This window comes from Pimephales promelas, chromosome 20, assembly GCF_988280905.1.
Source record: "Pimephales promelas chromosome 20, fPimPro1.hap1.1, whole genome shotgun sequence".
Taxonomy (NCBI): Eukaryota; Metazoa; Chordata; class Actinopteri; order Cypriniformes; family Leuciscidae; genus Pimephales; species Pimephales promelas.
This window is the reverse complement of record NC_142788.1, coordinates 23,361,158-23,380,182: the sequence shown is the minus strand read 5'-3', so window position 1 is coordinate 23,380,182 and position 19,025 is coordinate 23,361,158. Positions and strand designations below refer to the sequence as shown.

The 19,025-nt window shown below is 38.5% G+C and overlaps 1 protein-coding gene across 8 annotated transcripts; it reads left to right on the top strand.

Moving 5' to 3' along the window:
- The first annotated feature begins 5,426 nt into the window (after positions 1-5,426).
- On the top strand, positions 5,427-18,821 carry myt1a (myelin transcription factor 1a). Of its 8 annotated transcripts, none has more exons than XM_089124254.1 (23): positions 5,427-5,531; positions 9,815-9,906; positions 10,342-10,396; positions 10,485-10,515; positions 10,619-10,681; positions 10,781-11,016; positions 11,196-12,143; positions 12,279-12,413; positions 12,924-13,014; positions 13,105-13,224; positions 13,301-13,515; positions 13,631-13,839; positions 13,933-14,157; positions 14,298-14,455; positions 14,583-14,645; positions 15,066-15,134; positions 15,481-15,543; positions 15,654-15,737; positions 15,871-16,092; positions 16,301-16,392; positions 16,488-16,591; positions 17,224-17,367; positions 17,497-18,821. In XM_089124254.1, the coding sequence occupies exons 3-23, from the start codon at positions 10,342-10,344 to the stop codon at positions 17,638-17,640; spliced, it is 3,471 nt and encodes a 1,156-aa protein (XP_088980380.1). In that variant the 5' UTR covers positions 5,427-5,531; positions 9,815-9,906; the 3' UTR covers positions 17,641-18,821. The 8 variants fall into 8 exon arrangements, with proteins under 8 accessions (XP_088980380.1, XP_088980376.1, XP_088980375.1 ...); XM_089124250.1 differs by having other exon boundaries at positions 5,520-5,635; positions 11,199-12,143; XM_089124249.1 differs by having other exon boundaries at positions 5,520-5,635; positions 12,282-12,413.
- The last annotated feature ends 204 nt before the right edge of the window (positions 18,822-19,025 follow it).

The window sequence follows — 19,025 nt, the reverse complement described above, 5'->3', positions numbered from 1 at the left end:
ATTTAATCTCCTTTCATTTAATCGCAAGGAATGTCAACGTAAAAACAAAACAGTCATTATCACCACTCCTCCCTATTGAGTCCATTATGCCTGTCGTCCAGGGCCGGCCATCCATTGAGCAGACAAAAGAAAGAATGACCACAGGCCGATGCGTTGCTTATCTCAGTGTGGCGGTACAGTTGATAGGCTTTAGGGTGCTTTTGTTCTGCCTTTATGGCACTGGAGTCATTCACGGGCCCTGCTGTCTACACACCCGAGGCAGTTCCTCTTCACTCTCTTCTGTTCCTACTTTTCCCTTATCCCTTACTCCCGATTCCAAGAGCATATGTCACTTGGAAGTGCTCTGCTAATTAGAGGGCTCTTTTGTCTGTGGGTTTCTCTTTTCTTTGCTCTTGTTGTTGATTGTATTGTCACTGGAGTATCTGTGGGAGTCCTGCCGTCCCGACAGAAGGTTTTTATTGGACTCTTAATGAGTTTACCTCGGGTGGTCTCCACAGCTGATCTGTACCTCTCATTCTCTGCCCACAGTGAGCAGAGCCAGATTTCAGCCATCAGGGCTTCTTATCTCGTCAGTTCAGGGTGTTTGTGTGTCTGTGCATGTCCATAGAAGCGCATTATCGTAGGAGTACTGTATGTGCTTAGGCTCAACCTGATTTTTTACAATGCAGTGCTTTACAGAGCGTGAAGAGAATTGCCAACAGTGCTGGCTTGATTTCTCACTCTCTTGGGAAAGTGGCACGTGTGCCATGTTACAACTAGTAAATAAGAACTGGCCCTCAGTGACCCTGCCCTGGCAATCTCTAGGGTCATCTCTCCTACAGCACCTGCTCTCTGAAATAAAGCGATCAACAAAGGTCACGGCCCCTGTGTATCAAGCATTTCTGTGGGTCAAAGGTCAAGCATTGACCAGTGTGTTTGTCCCAATGTGACTCCGATTCACTGCGTCCAATCGTAACGCAACCCGAAAGCATTGACTTTCCTGATGTGCTGACAGGTCTTTTCAGATTTTCTGGTGCCCAATTGGGACATTTAAAGTTTGTTTCTGATAAGTTGGTTTAAAAAAATGGTCCTTAACTCCTTGTGTAGGGTAAGTTGAGGTGAGATGCCCCCTGGGGCAAGATGACCTTCCTCCCCTTCTTAATTTTTTTCTTTTTTGCCATTTCATTTAAATATCAACATTTGTAGGATTTAGTCAGTCTGGTCAATATTGAGATTAATTGATCTAATTTTGTGTCTCTGAAAAATAGTAATCTGTGACATTGTCTTATGTTGAATATCACAGTTTTCTGTGTCTATATGTTAATGAGGGATTTGTGGAAATTTGTCAAATAAATTAGAATTTTACTAGAATTTGTAAAAGTTATAGTATGTCAAAATCATACTTGGGGTAGATGACCGAGTGAAATTATTACATTTGCATTAATAATATTGCTTGATCTTAAATTAAAATATATGCAGTTAAATAAGTAAATATTAATATGCTTGTAAATCATGAAATACCTTTCAGATGAATCTGGAACTTGGCTTTGTCTGTCATCGGTTATTCAATTATCAACTCAATTGTCAATATAACATTTTAAATACAATAGGTTGTTTAGTATTTTATATTAATGGGACTTAAAGTACTTTGTATAAGTTAATAAGAATATAAAAAGTTTCTGTAAAAGTTTATCCAGGGATATTTCGTACTGTAATATCTAAAGCAAAGTTTCTAATTATTTCCTATAACAACACACTGGCTGATGCATCATCATCCTGCACAAACATGCTAAACTAATCTGTTACAGTTTCTAAATAAATCCATGTTTTTATTAAGGGGGCATCTTCCCCCACGATGCAATCAAAAGTTTGAGGCAAGAATTGCCATTCAGCAAACTTTACAATTAATCAAAATTAACAGTAAGATATTTATAATGTTAACAACAGTTAACATTTTTTTTTATCTTACTTGCTCTAAACTTTTAAAAAGTAGAGTATGGTTTCCACAGAAATATGAAGCAGCACAACCGTTTTCAACATTTATAATAATATTAAATGTTTCTTGAGCACCAAATCAACATATTAGAAAGATTTCTGAAGTAAATGTTCTTTCAAAAAAAAAAAAATCTTAGCGATCTCAAACATTTCAATGGTAGAGATGAAAAGAGTGCATTTAGTCATTTTTAAAAGACTAAAGGAGATGCAAAAAGTTGCACTTGCTTTGTGCTTTCATTTAGTTAGATTACAATAAATATGGAATTTAGAGGAAAATATATAAAAAAAAATCAAACATATATATATATATATATATATATATATATTTAAAAATGAATTATAAAAGAACATGTAAATACCCCCAATATTTTACATATGATTGCTAAATGTAAATGTATAATTCCTTAACCTTTTGCGATAAGGCTACCCAGTGATTACTATGAATCACTATTATCTGAAAAGTTGCAGATGGCGACTATGAGTATGGATATTTGAATAGGAATTTCCAAACCAGCCAGTCAGCTGTGCATGCTCACAATATCCACCAATTTAGCCTTTGTAGTGCTGGGGAAATCGGTCTCACCCCCCTTCAGATGTGTGTACTTTCTATACTATTTAGATTATTTGCATACAGATGTCTAGTCAGCCCCACTTTGGGCCTGAAAGGGATGGAGGGAGGAAGGGAGGGAGTTGCTGACTAGCCCATAATTTCATTACTTCACAGCATACTTCTTAGTGCCATGGCTACTGTGTTTTGATCACTGGGCACAGGTGGCATCTTAATTACCATGGATATTTTAGAGAGAAAGTGTGAGGGCCATTTGTATTGGATCACTAGTTTAGCAGACCCTCTCAAAATACCATTAGCACCACTTGGATCATTAAAGTTAAGGGCCTACAAAATGGCTTGGACAACATTTAAATAGAGCAACTTTATGGGACTTTAGGCTCAGCTATGAGGGTATCCATCATAAGTGAGTCAAGATCACCAATCTAGACTTTTGTGTCCAGATTGTGAATAATTAGCGAGGCAAGGAACAGGTGGAGTCTCTGGATGAGGGGAGATTGTCTCAGTAGTGTGAGAGAAAGAGAGAGAGAGAGGGAGAGAGCAGGAGGAATGGTGTGAAAAGAGCTTGTCTCCTGTTCTTTCAGCTACTTTTTGTCTTTTTCTCTCATTTAGACAAGAAAACCTATACTTTAGGACAGCTGCTAAGCTGATTTTCCCAGAGATTAACAGCATATCTGTTGTGTCAAAGAACTGACCACAAAATGCAAGCTGTTGTCTTGGACGTGTTAGTATGAGCAAAGGTTGTTGAAAGAGAAAGTTCTTATTGAAGTTTTGAGGTTTAAATCCACAAGCAATCAAAGGCCTTTGTCTTTTCACAATACAACAATATTGCACAGCCAGTCAAATCAGACTTACGATAGAAGCTTACATTTCACATGTCAAGACAAGCAATGCATAGTTTCATATTTTTCTGTACACAAGTTTTTTGTGTGTGTTTTGCTGAATTTATTTGAAATCAGTTGTTTTTCTTCATTACATACAATATGGAATATTCAGTATTATACAAAAAAAAAACTTTGCAAAATAAGAGCTTTATGACCTGAATTCCAAATATTAAGGCATTATTTATAAAAGTTGTTACTAAAACATTCTTTTAATTTAAAACTTCCCTTTTGTAAGTTTTGTAAATGTACATCCAAAATAAACACAGTTAAATGCTTAAATTGCTGTTTGTTTTGTTTATTTATGTTGTTCACTCTGTCCGATATAACTTATTATTCAGTCATAATTTGGTTTGTTGTAGTCTCATCAAAACTTTAGTTGTTTCTTCTCTCAATCCCTTCCCCCATTTTTTTCTCACAAGATTCTTAAAAAAGGGAGACTAGCTGGGTTTGCCTGATATCACCCTCCAGGGTGACAGCTGTGCCAAAAAGCCCTTCACCACACACACACATACACACACACACACACACACACACACACAAAGCTCATTTAGGGAGCCTTGCTCAGTGGCCTGGAAATCACACTCTAAGCTCCGCCCTAAAGTGTGGTCAGCCATTGTCATTGTAATGAGGCCGTGTGCATGTGTATAAAGGAGAGAGAGTGGGTTTTAGTCTTCCCTCCCCGTAGACATTTTCCACACACAACTTTTTGATTAGCCCTCTGATTTCATTCAATATGAAGCTGATTACAAAAGCCAGCAAAGTTTTTTTTAAAAACATGTCATATAATAAACAGATATCATCAACCATTATGAATGAGAAAAAGAATGTAAATAATTAATCAACACTCTTTCAAAGTAACACATTCAAAACACACACCATAAAATATCCCATTATCAGTATTCACAAACATTATGCTGTCTGCAGTTAAAGGCATAAAAGCCAACGTTGACAGACTCCAAGTGCTCATGTGTTCATACGAGTCTTTTCAAATAAAGCTCTGAAAGCTTTTCACACTTTCTGGAGTCCACTAAGTGTAAATGCAGTAATAGGCACCCCTGGCCTCCTCCACACGTCCCATGGTCCCCCTCCTTACTCACCATGGCAACAGCAATTTGGGTGGGTGGGTGGGGGTGGGGGTGGGGGGGGGGGGTTCTCAGCATCATTATCAGCAGGCCCATCTGTCATAGGGGGGTAAGACTTCAGATCACGTAAAGAGGCCTACGTGGGCTGCAGCAGTAACCCAGCACATATGCCTTCTCACTGGACTGACAGGGAAAGGGTGGGGGAGAAGAGAGGTGCACCAGATTGAGTTTGGGAAAGAATGAGAAAGATCTGAGGGCATGAGGTTTCATTGATTGATTAACTGATTTATAGACTCAGATACATTTACAAAACATCAATATTTTTATGTAAAAAAAAATATATATATATATATATATATATATATATATATATATATATATATATATATATAAGAAAATCTTTATTTTTTACTTTTCCCTTTTTTCACTTTGTAAAGCAACCTTGAGTTTAAACAAACGGAAATCACAGTGATGAAATCTGATGTTAGAATATAGGCTATAAGATTAAAAACTGTATGTGTAAAATAGGCTACATATGATATACAGGGGGAAACTATTTTAAGTAATTTTTTTGTTTATTTAGGATAATGTTAATGATTTTTAATCTGAACTTCTACAAACACTTTTCATCTGCATGTTTAAAAACTAAAAATATCATAGCTGATCAATTTGAGACACGTAGTAAACAAGTAGGCCTAGGCTAGTGGCAGACAATGAAACAAAATTTGTCTCTACTTAAGAAAGAAAAATAGCTTCAGATAATACCCTGTTTAAATGTGTTTATGTATTTTCTGGGAAAATTCAACTTACTCAGAAAAAAGTTTAACCGAGAAATTTTCATTTTAAAACATTCTGACACATGACTCGAGGCGTAGCTACAAGACAAGCTTTTGTTTTCATTTTCAGATGTCATTGTGTGAGACACAGGCAGTGAGGCGCGCCCTCATTGGCTCGTCGAGAGGAACGACCACCGCTGATTGGTGGACGCAAACTTACATGAAATAAGACCGCCCACAACTGTGTGTAAGTTTTGTTTAAAGTAACTTTCTCTAATGAAGTTGACTAGTTTTGCGGTGTCGAAGGCGAAGAAATCACCGCAAGGATGAAGTTGTGTAAATCTTTTCTCGGTGAGTGATGGACTTCTCTTTTTAATCAAGTATTTTCAAACTATAGTCTGGTTCGCTGTGGTTTTGTTGATAGCCTGTGTTTTTGGGTTTGCTTGAACTTTTTGTTAACAATAATTCGCAGTAAATTCAATATTGTGATAACTCGAATGATACGTTTGTATGTTGTTGTTGTGTGTACACGTGTGTGTGTGTGTGTAATCTGCTATGAGAGTTTAAATCTGGACCGACAGTCTCATTTCCCCCTTCTTTGTTTACTTTCATTTTGAGTATTAATATAAAACCATGACTTTATAGACATGGATTACGTTTTAACTCTTTCGAAATAATATTCTATTGAGAAAAACATAGCATTGACCTAGATCCTGGATTTTTGTATCTTAAAAAAAATGCGAAACGAAATCCCTGTCCAGACAGTTTTAAACAAAGGCAACTTTTGTCTCCCACGGGGAGTTTTGCTTTAAACTCCGAGGCTGTCTGACTTCTGGCGTATTAAAACTTTTGTATGGGAGGGATCAGTCCATCTGGCTTTGGGGGGATTCCGGGGGGTTGCGCTTCTCATTCGCTCAGCTGGCATCCTATGTAATATTTATACACAGTGTCTGGCCAGTGGGAACAGACTGCGGCTTTAATTGTATGCTGGGCTATCCATCTGTATGAAACTTTAGGATGAGGGGTTAGTTCCAGCTGGTAACCGAAGAACTTCGGTCTTATTAAATATGCAAACTCTTAAAGGAAACTCTTAAATATGCAAACTCTTAACTCCATACTTTTTGTTGTTTGGTAAAGAGCCCCCACTTCGTTAAGTTTGTCCTCTTTCCGCATGTGATAATAACATAATAATAATAATAATAATAATAATAATAATATATTAGGTTATTTATAGTTTGACAGTATTTTACCATTAATCCAATTTATCAGTTCCACTGTGTTTGGTTGGAAACTTACAATAATTATGTTATGTTAACAGTAATGTTAACATAGCTATTTGTTAGATTTTTTTTAAGAGTTTTCAGAAATTAGTAGGCTATGGCTCAGTGATCATTAAAGAATTTCAATGTGTTCCCAAAAAGTGCAGTGAACTTATTGTCTGATTTTCATTAAAGATAAAGAAGTGATTTTAAAACATGTAAAATACCCTTTACAACTGGTAGACTTACTTGAACAAAGTTAAGCCATCAATTAAAACTGAAATCTTCATGTTTATTTTAATCTTTTTTATAGTGGGGCAACCTTAGAAGAGATCACAATAATTTAACAGTACAAGTACAGATGAAGTTAATTCGATCATATTCCACAAAACTAGGTCACGTTGTAGGCTTCTCGAAAAGCATTAAAGAAAAGTAGTTCAACGCTTTTCAAGCAAGGCAAATGTGTCATTACGCCAGAAAAAATAGATCCACATTGAAGACTTGTGTGTTTTAAAAATTATACTCTCTCCAATCTCAGGCTAGGCTACTGAATGTAGTGCAATATGACAGTCGTAGCCTACAATATCCTTACAAACCCCATTTGATGTTTAAATTATTTAAACTATGTCGCGTAACTTATTTTAATGTAACTTTCTGTGTTATTGAAAACAGCTTTTTCTTCAAAGTATGCACCTGCCGCGGATAGCGCTCTTGTCCATGGTACTGAAGCAGCGCTGTTCTCGGTGCTGAACTTTCATCTGAACTCAGGCGTCTAAATGTAGAGATTCGTTCAAAAATAACTCAAATTAGTTTAGGTTGTTGATGAAATGTCAAACGACTTTCATTTTGAGCGTTTCATATAGAGTGGGTGGATGGGGGGTCAGTAGCGGCTCACTCTCCATCTTGTGTTGTATGATTTACTATGATGATGATGATGATGATGATGTCACGGCGCAGGGTAGATAGAGGAGGGGTGGACAATGGGCCTGTGAACGAAAGGTAAGTCAGTATCGTTCGACAAAGCGTGTGGAGAAATGATTTTGGCAGCATTTGTGCTCGCATTACCTGTCGATTTATGGATATATGCCACTTGCTTACAACATGAAGAGGTTTCCGACCGGTCCTGAGCGAATTATTAGAGGATTTTAACGGTAGCGGCGCGAGACTCATTCTGAAGGGGAGGTGTACAACACTGAAGTTAACACACACACACACACACACACAGCCTACAAAGAGCAAGAGGCCGCTCGCATCTCCTTGAAGAAAAAACGTCGTTTGCTTATGGTATTTTTTCTGTTTACTAATTCGGATGCTGATGTGGATGAAAAATTCAGTGTTTTGGAAAGGTTTGCTGGTTTGGATTTCCGTTACTATTGAAGCCAAATGGACGTCGGACTTGTAATCTCTTAAAGAAGAAGTGCAGTTACACCGTGTTTACATTTTCAGAACGTTTCGTCTTGCGGACAATAAGTCACAGTTATGTTATGTAAAATTACGATTCTATAATGTTTTGTGAATAATTGTATTGTAAGTTACAACGCTGGTTTATTTTCAAGAAACCCAAGAACTTAAAAGGGCCTTTATAACACAAAATTCAATTCATGCTGTCATATTAGACTACAATGTAAGTGTTGTGCTTGTTTTGTATATTTACGTGGTTGTTTAAATTCAAGCGGAGTATTCATTGGAAGTTTGCATAGGCTACTAAGTGAGAGATAGCCTACATGTAGCCTATACATGTCATGTATTTTATGGGAGTGGACAAATAGACATTAGAAACCCTTAAGCACAAGCAGCATATGTTTTGTCTTGCGTGCGTTATTTACGAGAAACAAAACAATGCGAGCGAACCATCTGTTTACTTCAGGCTAGGCCTAGGCTACATAATACACTATTAGTTTATTAAAGTGTCGCCTTTTCTTTGAGTTTTACATTTAAATGACTGTTTATTCATTGCTTATGCTTGCGTTAGGACCTCAGTCGGTTGGACTTTAAGCGTTATTGCTTTGATAATACAGTCAAGTGGAGACCCCTCTTGTAAACATGTTCAGCTGAATATTGTTTCTCCTCGATAAAAGTGACAGTGTAATAAAGGCGGAGGGTTTGGCTGATAGTAATTGAAAGGCGTGGTGTGCCGAAGAGGTTATGCGCAGCATCATCATGGTGCTTTTTCGTAGCCATGGGCCTGATGCGACAAAAGAAACACTAATATTAGTGTATGCTAAACGTAAGAGCAATTTGTGGCTAACATGGCCTCCCATTGGTCCATTTCATAGACGCATATATGGGAGTTAATCAATGTTTTCTCCATCATTTGAGAGATTGGGCATAATGTTTGAGAATTGTTTTTGAAAAGGTATCCCTGAAACTGTATAAAATCTCAGAATTGATGTCTAAATAACATGGCTGCATGTACAATTTCCACATTAATGTCTTTGGAAGTTCCAAACTGTAAAATAATTTATAATTTCATCAAATATGTAATTTGACTCCAAATATAGTTATAAATTAATTTTCAGAAATATTTGTATGTTCCTCCCCTTTTGCGTTTATTACTTTTATACAAAGTTTTCAGCAACTGCATTCAAATCGATTTAACCCGTTCTCTGCGAACGGGCACTGGACAGTGAGTTTGAATTGTGTATTGCATCATATGTGGCAAGTGTCACAATTGTTGCGGTTCTCAAGGGAATTCCCTCCCCTGTTACGTGTGTGACATGGATGAGCACCAGGTGCTGCTTAAAACGTAATCAGACCACGTGTAATGACGCCCCGATAAAAACAGCTGGGTCACGGCCGTATCTCTCGTCACCCGGGATGAATAATCAACACCAGAGCCATGAAGGCACGCAGATTCTGTCAGACTGTGATGGACTGCTGAAAGCCCTTTCAGTGGCCAGAGTGCATGTGTTCTCTAGGGGATATTCAGTGTTTGCTTCTGGATTAGGGGTGTTCATCTTTGATAATCATCCCATGGAAAATTACGTTGCGGTATTTAAGGCAAAGATTTGTTTACTTTCTGATCTTAGAAGCTCAGCTGCTCACAAAACATAAATGTGGGTCTTCTTGTCGTTTTAGTTGCATATTTCAAACTAATAGCCTATTATTCATCAAAAATTTCTTATATAAAAAGTATTATTCTATTATGTTTCACTAATGGGAATCCACTGTCAAGACTTTCTTATTGTGACTTTTAATGAGTTGATTTCATTATGTAAAATATTTGGACATGTCAAACTGAAATTGTTGTCTTATCCATTCTATCCTACAGAGAATGAGTACAGAGGGCAGCTGCTGAGCCAGAGGTGGACACGAGGGGACAGAGTTAGCAGCTGTGAGAATAAGAGGAGTAGGAGACTCAAAGTGAGACATTATGTGTGTGTGTGTGTGTGTGAGTCTGTCTGTCAGAGTAGCTTTATTTCATCGTATTTCCCTTTCTAAAGCTCTGACATCTTTCTCACACTGGGAGGGCCCCATTTCTTTCTTATATTTTACTTCACTTCCACCAAGGATTGGTAGGGATGTGGAATTGAAAGAACTTATTGGATGTGTATTATTGATTGAGCTCTTTAAAAAGCATTTAAGATGATTGGGGGCTACTCTGGTGTCTGTGAAATCAGAACCGTTCAGAACTGATGATAAAAATCACAACCTGAAACATATAGATATAAGCCAGAGGACAGTGAAATTATACATTTCATATGATTTTAGAGACACATTAGAGAAATGGAGAGTGTAAGACATAATAAATACTTGACACATAATATTCTCGTAACCACCCATGCGTTTTTGTTTCAGATGAGCCAAGACGCGGATGAGAAGCGGACAAGGACACGCTCAAAAGGAATCAGAGGTAAGAGCCTCTTAAAAAAAGAATCTGTTTTTGTCCATTTCAGTGAATTTATTGACTGACGGAGGTTTTATCTCTCTCCTTATATCAGTTCCTCTTGAGCTCGTTGGACAAGAGTACAGGTGAGATAATGAGCTTTTATGCTTATATAGTGTTACTCATCATGTTTAGAAAGACCACTGTTTAGTAAAACGAATACAGCTAATGGAAACTCTTGTTTTGCAGCTGCCCTACACCAGGATGCGACGGCCTAGGCCATGTCAGCGGAAAGTATGCACGACACAGAAGGTTAGTAGTAAGAATTCTGTCTCTTATAACTGCCAATAACAAAAAAACAATAATAAGTGGAGAATCTGAGTTTTTACCGAACCTTTTCATACTTTCCAGTGCATTGGGCTGCCCATTGGCTAAAAAAAGAAAACTCCAGGAGGCCGAGGAGAATCAGCCAGCCCCCAAAAAGAAACCTAACCCCTTAAAATTGGCCATGGATGATGGGTTCAATGCAGACAGTGACACAAACAGTGAAACAGAAGCAAAAGATGAGGAAGTGGAGTCTGAAGAGGACACTGTCGAGAAAGAGATGGAAGCGAAAGAAAAGACACCTACATCAGAAGCGATGACAGGTGGGTGAATTAACTATTCATTACTGAATTTTGAATTACATAGATGGTTATCTAACATGCAATGCATGTACAAACCCAGTCTTTATGTATTTAAGCTTATTAGTGACAATTATCACCAAACTGGCCAAGCAACATCAAAATTCCATTAGTTTATAATTGTCCTTTTATCATTCCCTTAGAAGAAAGTTCACAAATGGATTCAGAAGAGAAAAAGACGCCTGTCCGAGAAACGTCAAGCCCAGTGCCAGAGATCGAAATTGAGAAGGAGGAAGCCAATATTGAGGTCCAACAAATCACCATGGAAACCGAAACAGAGGAGGAGCTACAGGTCGCCGAAGAGATTCAAGCTCGAGAAGAAGAGATAGAGGAGGAAGCAGAAGAGATTACTGAAGAGGAGCGAGTGACCCAGCAACTGAAAGAGACCGACGAGCCTGTGACAACAGTTGAGGAAGAAGAGGACGACGATGACGATGAAGAGGGGGAGGAGGAAACACAATGTCTGAGCCAGAAGAACAACTCGGACCACCAGTACTTCAGTGGAGACTTTGGAAAAATCCAGACCAAAGAGACTGTGGAGACTGAGAAGGACAGTGAAGATGATGATGAGGAAGGAGATGAGGTGGAGGAACAATCCCAGGTAGAGCCTTCCTCCTTAATCACCCCTGTCCCCGCTGCTTCAGCTCAGGAATTAGATGTGATAACACACAGCAACATAAATCTAGACCACCCAGTTGGCGAAGATGAGGAAGAGGAGGAGGATGAGGAGGAGGAGGATGATGCTTCAGAAAAAGACTCACCCACTGTAGTCATCGAGCTGGGTTCAGAGGGAGAGGAAGATGAAGAGGAGGAAGAGGAAGATGACGGAGAAGAAGAGGAGGCCGACGAAGTAGACGATGACGAGTTAGACAGCATGTCACAGAGGTCAGAGGTCACAGATGACTCAGAGACTTACGACATGACACGGGGGAACCTGGGACTTCTGGAACAGGCCATTGCACTGAAAGCTGAACAAAACGGTCACAGTTCTGAAGAGAGCTGCTCTCCTGAGCAGCAGCACTACTACAGCCCGGAGGAGAGGATGAGCAAGTCCATGGACATCACAGCTCGTAGAGCATACTACGGCAAAGGTGACAGGAAATACTTATTTCAGCCTACTTTAATTGTAACCCTCTATGACCTCAATTCATTTTGGATAACATAAAGTTACAGTTTGTGTGGGTGTAGAGTTTAATTGGTTTTGGTCTCTTCACTGTTGGAAACAGAAGGTTCTAGATCAGAGAAGAAGGAAATAAAGTGCCCTACTCCAGGATGTGATGGGACAGGTCATGTGACTGGATTATACCCACATCACCGCAGCCTTTCTGGGTGCCCACACAAGGACAGAATCCCTCCAGAGAGTAAGGATTCAACCATAATATGTTTAAATGTTAAATATTTAAATGTGTATATTATCATAATTTAAAACTACTGTTTTCTATTTAAATACATTTTAAAATGTAATTTATTCCTGTAATGGCAAAGTTGGATTTCCAGCAGCCATTACTCCAGCCTTCAGTCACATGATCCTCATGAAAATATTTTAATATGCTGATATGGTGCTCAAGAAACAGTCATTATTATCAACAGTTTTTTGGTGGAAACCATGATATATTTTTTCAGGATTCTTTGATGAATAGAAAATTCAAACAAACAGCATTTAACATTTTGTAACAGTATAAATATCTTTCCAGTCACTTTTGATGAATTTTTAATGTGTCCTTGCTTAACAAAAGTTTTAATTAAAAAAAAAACATTTAAATGGTATAATATATATATATATATATATATATATATGTGTGTATGTGTGTATGTGTGTGTGTATGCATATTCACTGTATCTGTATACTAATGTGTCTTTTTTGGCACTAGTCTTGGCAATGCATGAGAACGTACTGAAGTGTCCAACACCTGGATGCACCGGACAGGGACATGTGAACAGCAACCGCAACACACATCGCAGGTAGTGCACCTTAACTATTTTAACCTTTTGAGGCCTCAGTTTCAAATGTTCTCCAAAAACCATGTGTTTTCTTACATTTTACACTTTTAGTCTCTCTGGCTGCCCTATTGCTGCTGCAGGGAAACAAAAAAGCATCGAAAAGCAGTCACAGCCGCAGACCTCTGTCAGTGATCCAGTCACCGGAGGCTCAAACTCTGACAGAGTTCTAAGGTGAGTGTTTTCCTCCTCTTTGACAGACAAAAGAGCTTAATGGGTAAACCGTGGCTAAACACTCTTTTCTCTACAGGCCGATGTGTTTTGTGAAACAGCTGGAGATCCCTCAGTACGGTAGCTACAGGCCCAATGCCATACCGGCCACTCCTCGGGCCAACCTGGCCAAGGAGCTAGAGAAGTATTCCAAGGTGTCCTTTGACTATGCAAGCTTCGATGTACAGGTATTTGGCAAGCGCCTACTTGCCCCCAAGATGCCCACCAGCGAAACCTCACCTAAAGCCTTCAAACGTAAGCTCCTCCCTCATTCCTTTTAAAATAACCATTAAGAAAACATATACATTAGATATCAACAGATAATGAACTCTTGATAGCATATTGAAAAGCATATTATTATAATTAACAGCCAAACCATTCCCCAAAGCCTCATCCCCAAGCCACAGCCTGTCTGGGGGCTACACCAAAAGCAGCTCCTCTTCCACCTCCAGTGGGTACGATTATACCCATGATGCCGAAGCCGCACACATGGCTGCCACTGCCATTCTCAACCTGTCCACTCGCTGTTGGGAGAGACCCGAAAACCTCAGCACTCAACAGCCAGATCAGACCAGCAAAGTGAGTTTCTTCCTCTCAATCTGTATCTGTCATTCAGTCTAGAGGAAATGTGGGTTGCTTAAAATATTCAAATGCATTTTTTTTACGATCTAGGACATGGACATTGAGGTGGATGAGAATGGCACTCTGGACCTCAGCATGAAGAAACCCAAGAGGGAAGGAGTCAGGTCACCAGACCCATCTTCATCCTCGTCATCATCTTCTCAACATCATGGCGTCACTTCACCCCACTCCAGCCACACCTACAAACAAGAGGAGTGGGAGGGGCCTCTGGATTACACCAAGTCAAACCGACAGAAAGAGGAGGAACCAGAGGAGGTAAATGTCTATTTACACATTCTCACTTCACAGTTGAATCTGACAACATTTTGTAATACATATAAACATTAAAAAAAGGAAAGTCTTTACACATTCTATGAATTCAGCTGTTTTCTGTTTTGATGTGCCATTGTACTCAGGTGGAGTACAGCACACACTCATATGCCTCCTCTGATGGAGAGGATGATGATGATGCCACTCAGGAAAGCATGGAAGACAGGAAGTACCCTGGTGAGGTCACAACCACCAGCTTCAAGGTCAAATTTCAGCCCAAGGACTGCAAGAAAGAGGTCTTGCTGTGAGTGTCTGCTGCAACAACTACACACACACTCACACAAAACACATCTACATCTGCAAAGCTAATAAATAATAAATTAACTGGAATGATTCAACAGAGATTTAATGCTCTCTTCATCTCTGTCCAGATGTCCCACCCCAGGTTGCGATGGTAGTGGACATATAACTGGGAACTATGCATCTCACCGCAGGTATGCCAGAAGCTATGGCACAGTATTTCTAGTGTGACCAGCCGCATTCATGTTTTCTTTTTTCTTTATCTATTTTTCTCTTTGCTGAACCCTCACAGCTCCTGCTCTCTATAGCATAAACCTGTGTTAGTGACTGCAAACAAATGCTGTCTCTTTAATCCATTTAGCATTTATTATGAGTTTTATTTGATCATAAATACTAGTTTTTCCACATTAGCCAAGATTTACTCAAAGTCTCTGTAGATTATTTAGGTTAATTTACATTTATGTATTTTACTAAAGAATCCATTTGTAATACAGACATAGATTACAGAGCAAAATTAAAGTATATTAGCCTACAGAATATACGTATATCTTCCGTCTTCAATGAAATCTTCTTCCCTCTATTCTATATTCTGGTGTTTTTCTACTGCTCTTCAGTCTCTCTGGTTGTCCCCTTGCTGATAAAAGTCTTCGGACCCTCATGGCTGCCCACAGTGCTGAACTCAAGTATGTCTGTGCTCTAATTTTTCCTCTAATGAATCTTCAACATACTTTACTGATTACTGCTTTTTTGACTCAACTTAACACTTCTGTTTCTGCCACACACTGTTTACTGTCCCCCTTTACTGGCTATTCTTGCACTCTTTGAACCAGCATTAACTTTACATTTTCAGTGGTCAAAAAGAGAATTTTCTTGGACTGTGTCCTAGTGATGCATCAAATCAACTGAGACTATTTAGCAACCAGACTGAAGCCCAAATGTTCATTTAGATTTCCAGTATGATTGTATGTCTGATATTTGAATTGTATCTATCTAAAGCATATTTTTACATTTTTTCTTGGCGACCTCCAGATGTCCCACTCCAGGTTGTGATGGATCAGGACACATTACTGGAAACTATGCTTCCCATAGAAGGTGTGTTAATTAACAATATTACAACATGCACTTTTGGATTCACTGTCAAGCTTTGAAAATATCAAACTGCACATGTGGAAACATAAACATTTACATTTTTTCTGTTGAAGTCTGTCTGGATGTCCACGTGCCAAGAAGGGAGGAATAAAAATCACCCCAACAAAGGATGACAAGGAAGATTCGGAGCTCCTTAGGTATGTTTTTTTTTTTTTATGAAAAAAATCCCAACTTAGTTTGTTGTACTAAACCAGTGGGTTTGCTGAGCACAGCTCGTATTATTTGAGAAAGCCATGACTGACTGCCAGTTCATCACTTGACTCTCTATAGATGCCCAGTGCCAGGTTGCGACAGTCTGGGGCATATCAGTGGGAAATATGCCACCCACCGCAGTGCCTATGGGTGCCCGCTGGCAGCACGCCGTCAGAAGGAGGGCATGTTAAATGGCACACCATTCTCCTGGAAGGCCTTCAAGGCTGAGGGCCCTACCTGCCCCACACCAGGATGTGATGGATCAGGGCATGCCAACGGCAGCTTTCTCACTCATCGCAGGTACAGATGAGGCCTAGTGAAATTTACAGATCAATATTAGCATATTCATATTCTATTTATTTGATATATAGGACAAGCTAAGTGAACTAAACTAAAGCTAAAACATTAGAAATGCCTATTTTTGACTTCCTGCCTGGGGTTATTGAAGGATGATGTAATCAAGACAATAAGTCTAGTTTCATATCTCATGATCTTGATGTGTTTCCAGTCTATCAGGTTGCCCTAGAGCTTCAGCTAACAAGAAGAGAGCCAGGTTCCCTGGAGATGACTACATCAGCAAGAAATTCAGGGCAAGTGATGGTAAGATCAAATATCATCTGCTTCTCTTCTTTCGTCCCCAGTATGTTCATTTTGCGCTCTTTATTAACATATGCATTGCTTCTCTATCCATTCAGTTCTTGACAATGATGAAGACATTAAACAGCTGAACAAAGAGATCAATGAGCTGAATGAGTCAAACTCTGAAATGGAAGCAGATATGGCCAACCTCCATACACAGGTCTATATTTAGCAAATACATATATACACTACTATTCTATTTTACAGGTTTCTATTTTAATATATGTATTAAAACGTAACTTATTCCTGTGATTGCAAAGAATTTCCCCCCATTTTTTATTTTATTTTAGCCATTACTCCAGTCCTTGGTGTGTGATATTTTTGTGAAGACAACTTTTTTGATGAATAGAAAGTTTAACAGCATTTAAAATAGAATTTTAAAAAAGTCAAATCTTTATTGTTATTTATTTCAGTTATTACATCCATGCTGAACACTTTTTTCCACATTTCCTTCAAAATAGAAATTATTACTGACCCCAAACTTTTGAACAGTAGACTACATGTCCCAGAAACTAATAAAGACAAATGTCTTTATTAATACAGTTTTAATAAAATCTGAGCATATAGCATTTGGCCCTTCACTGATAACCACATGTAAAGGCTAGACAAACAAGCATTTTTGTTGTTCATCACTGAAAATTCCATAATTGAAAGTAGGATCTTTGGGGACTTCTTTCCATAAGATGCATTCTTTGAGAGCGCAGCATAATGATAATATTTACTATACATCAAATAGAATATTAGAAAGCATGATCTCGGAGCTGCTGTTTATCCATGCATTTCTATTCTTAGATCTCATCCATGGAGAAGAACCTCAAGAGCATGGAGGAAGAGAATAAGCTCATAGAGGAGAAGAATGAGGCTCTGTTCATGGAACTGTCAGGCCTGAGCCAGACTCTTATCCGCAGCCTTGCCAACATCCGTCTACCACAGATGGTCAGTCTACTTGCTGTCTATTACCTATTATGACTATCAAACACATCAAACACAAGTAGTGTACATTACACTTTTCCTTCCCTTTTTCTAGCTTGCTTTTAACAAACCACAATCTTTTGTTTACCACAGCAAGAGCCCATCACTGAGCAGAATTTTGACACATACGTGGATACGCTGACCCACATGTTCACAGATAAGGAGTGCTATCAGAACCCAGAGAACCGAGCCCTGCTCGAGTCGATCAACCAGGCCGTCAAAGGCATTGAGGTGTGAGCAGAGGAGTAAGACACTGTGGGTTGAATAACCAGACCAACAACATAAAAATACTGTTTAAGGACATTCAGGTTTTGTACGTGGCGCCCTCTGAAAACGAGGAACGTCACAAGACCCGTGGAAGTCAAGAGAAAAGGACCAAATTCCAAATTATGCTGCTTAGCAATTTTGATGAGATCCAAGATCCTTTGCCTCTTAAACCAAGATGGCTCTTCTTCTTTTGGGGTACTTTTTGGAGCAAACCATTTGTTACTGTTTTCTAGAGCAACTCTCACCGACACTGATCTGCCTTTCTTACTTCCCTCAGTGCATGGAGGTTGCCGTGAACAATAAGTCGTGAGATTGTCGTGTGTGTCTGTGGGGGTGAGTCTATGTGTGTATGTGTAACAGAGTGCTTTACGTGTAACGTCCGAAGGTGAATTCACGATTAATGACCTCCCTGGACAAAATAAGATTAGTATGCGGCACTGCTACATTTGATCCCTGTATGATAATGCATCTCATATTTGGTGTAAATGGGCTCATGTTCCATTCAGTAATATTTATCGTATTTGAGAACATAGATATTGCACTTCCATGAATAGTTTGTAGTTCCATTGTCATGTTATTATTGTAATTATTATTATTATGGCTATTTAAATTGGGTCCTTGAAATGTAAGTTTAATTTATTATTTATTCATGTTAAGGTTTATTTTGTTTATTTATTAATCAGTGTCTATTTATGGACTTAATTTATTTTACAAAGCAAAACACTATACACAGCTTTTAGCAGTTATTAAGAGGAGAGACATTGCCCTCTGAGCTGTGAAAGAGGCAATATTTTAAGAATATCGACAGCAAATTGTTTTATAAACCTTCCTATTTATTTTAAAGACAGAGATTTATAATCTCTTTTTTAAGTGCAAATATTTTCTACCTAACAATTTTTATATTGTTTTTTAATATTCTCATTTATTTAATGAGTTCTGTTTTCCATAAAAGTATTTTGACACCCTCCAGAGTGAAGTGGGTTGAACAGATATGATGTATTTATTGTTATTTATTTAGTATTTAAGAACAAATTGAATGGAGATCTCGTTGCATATTTATTTTGTAAATGTCTCTGTGTTAGTGGTTGCTGCATATGGATAGTCTTTGCCCATGTTGTTGATAAAATAAATGGGAATTCTATCACCTACAACAGAGAGTATGTCATATTTTACACTGATCGTTTCTCATGATTTATTATATCCAGGATTGTGTTTGCCTTTGGTCCAACAATGATATTTTGTAAGATACTGATCAGTCCAATTAACTTTGTATTATCTGACAATTATCAGACCAAAGATGAAAGAGAAACCAAACACTCTCTCAGTAGTTTTGGCTGACATCTGCTGGATAGACA

Bases quoted from the DNA above. Each gene is read 5' to 3' on its own strand.
- myt1a (XM_039652805.2), top strand. From the start codon at position 5,611: ATGAAGTTGTGTAAATCTTTTCTCG. The intron at 15,738-15,870 runs GTATGTTTTTTT...GACTCTCTATAG, and splicing joins GAAGATTCGGAGCTCCTTAG to ATGCCCAGTGCCAGGTTGCG. The intron at 16,592-17,223 runs GTCTATATTTAG...TTCTATTCTTAG, and splicing joins TGGCCAACCTCCATACACAG to ATCTCATCCATGGAGAAGAA.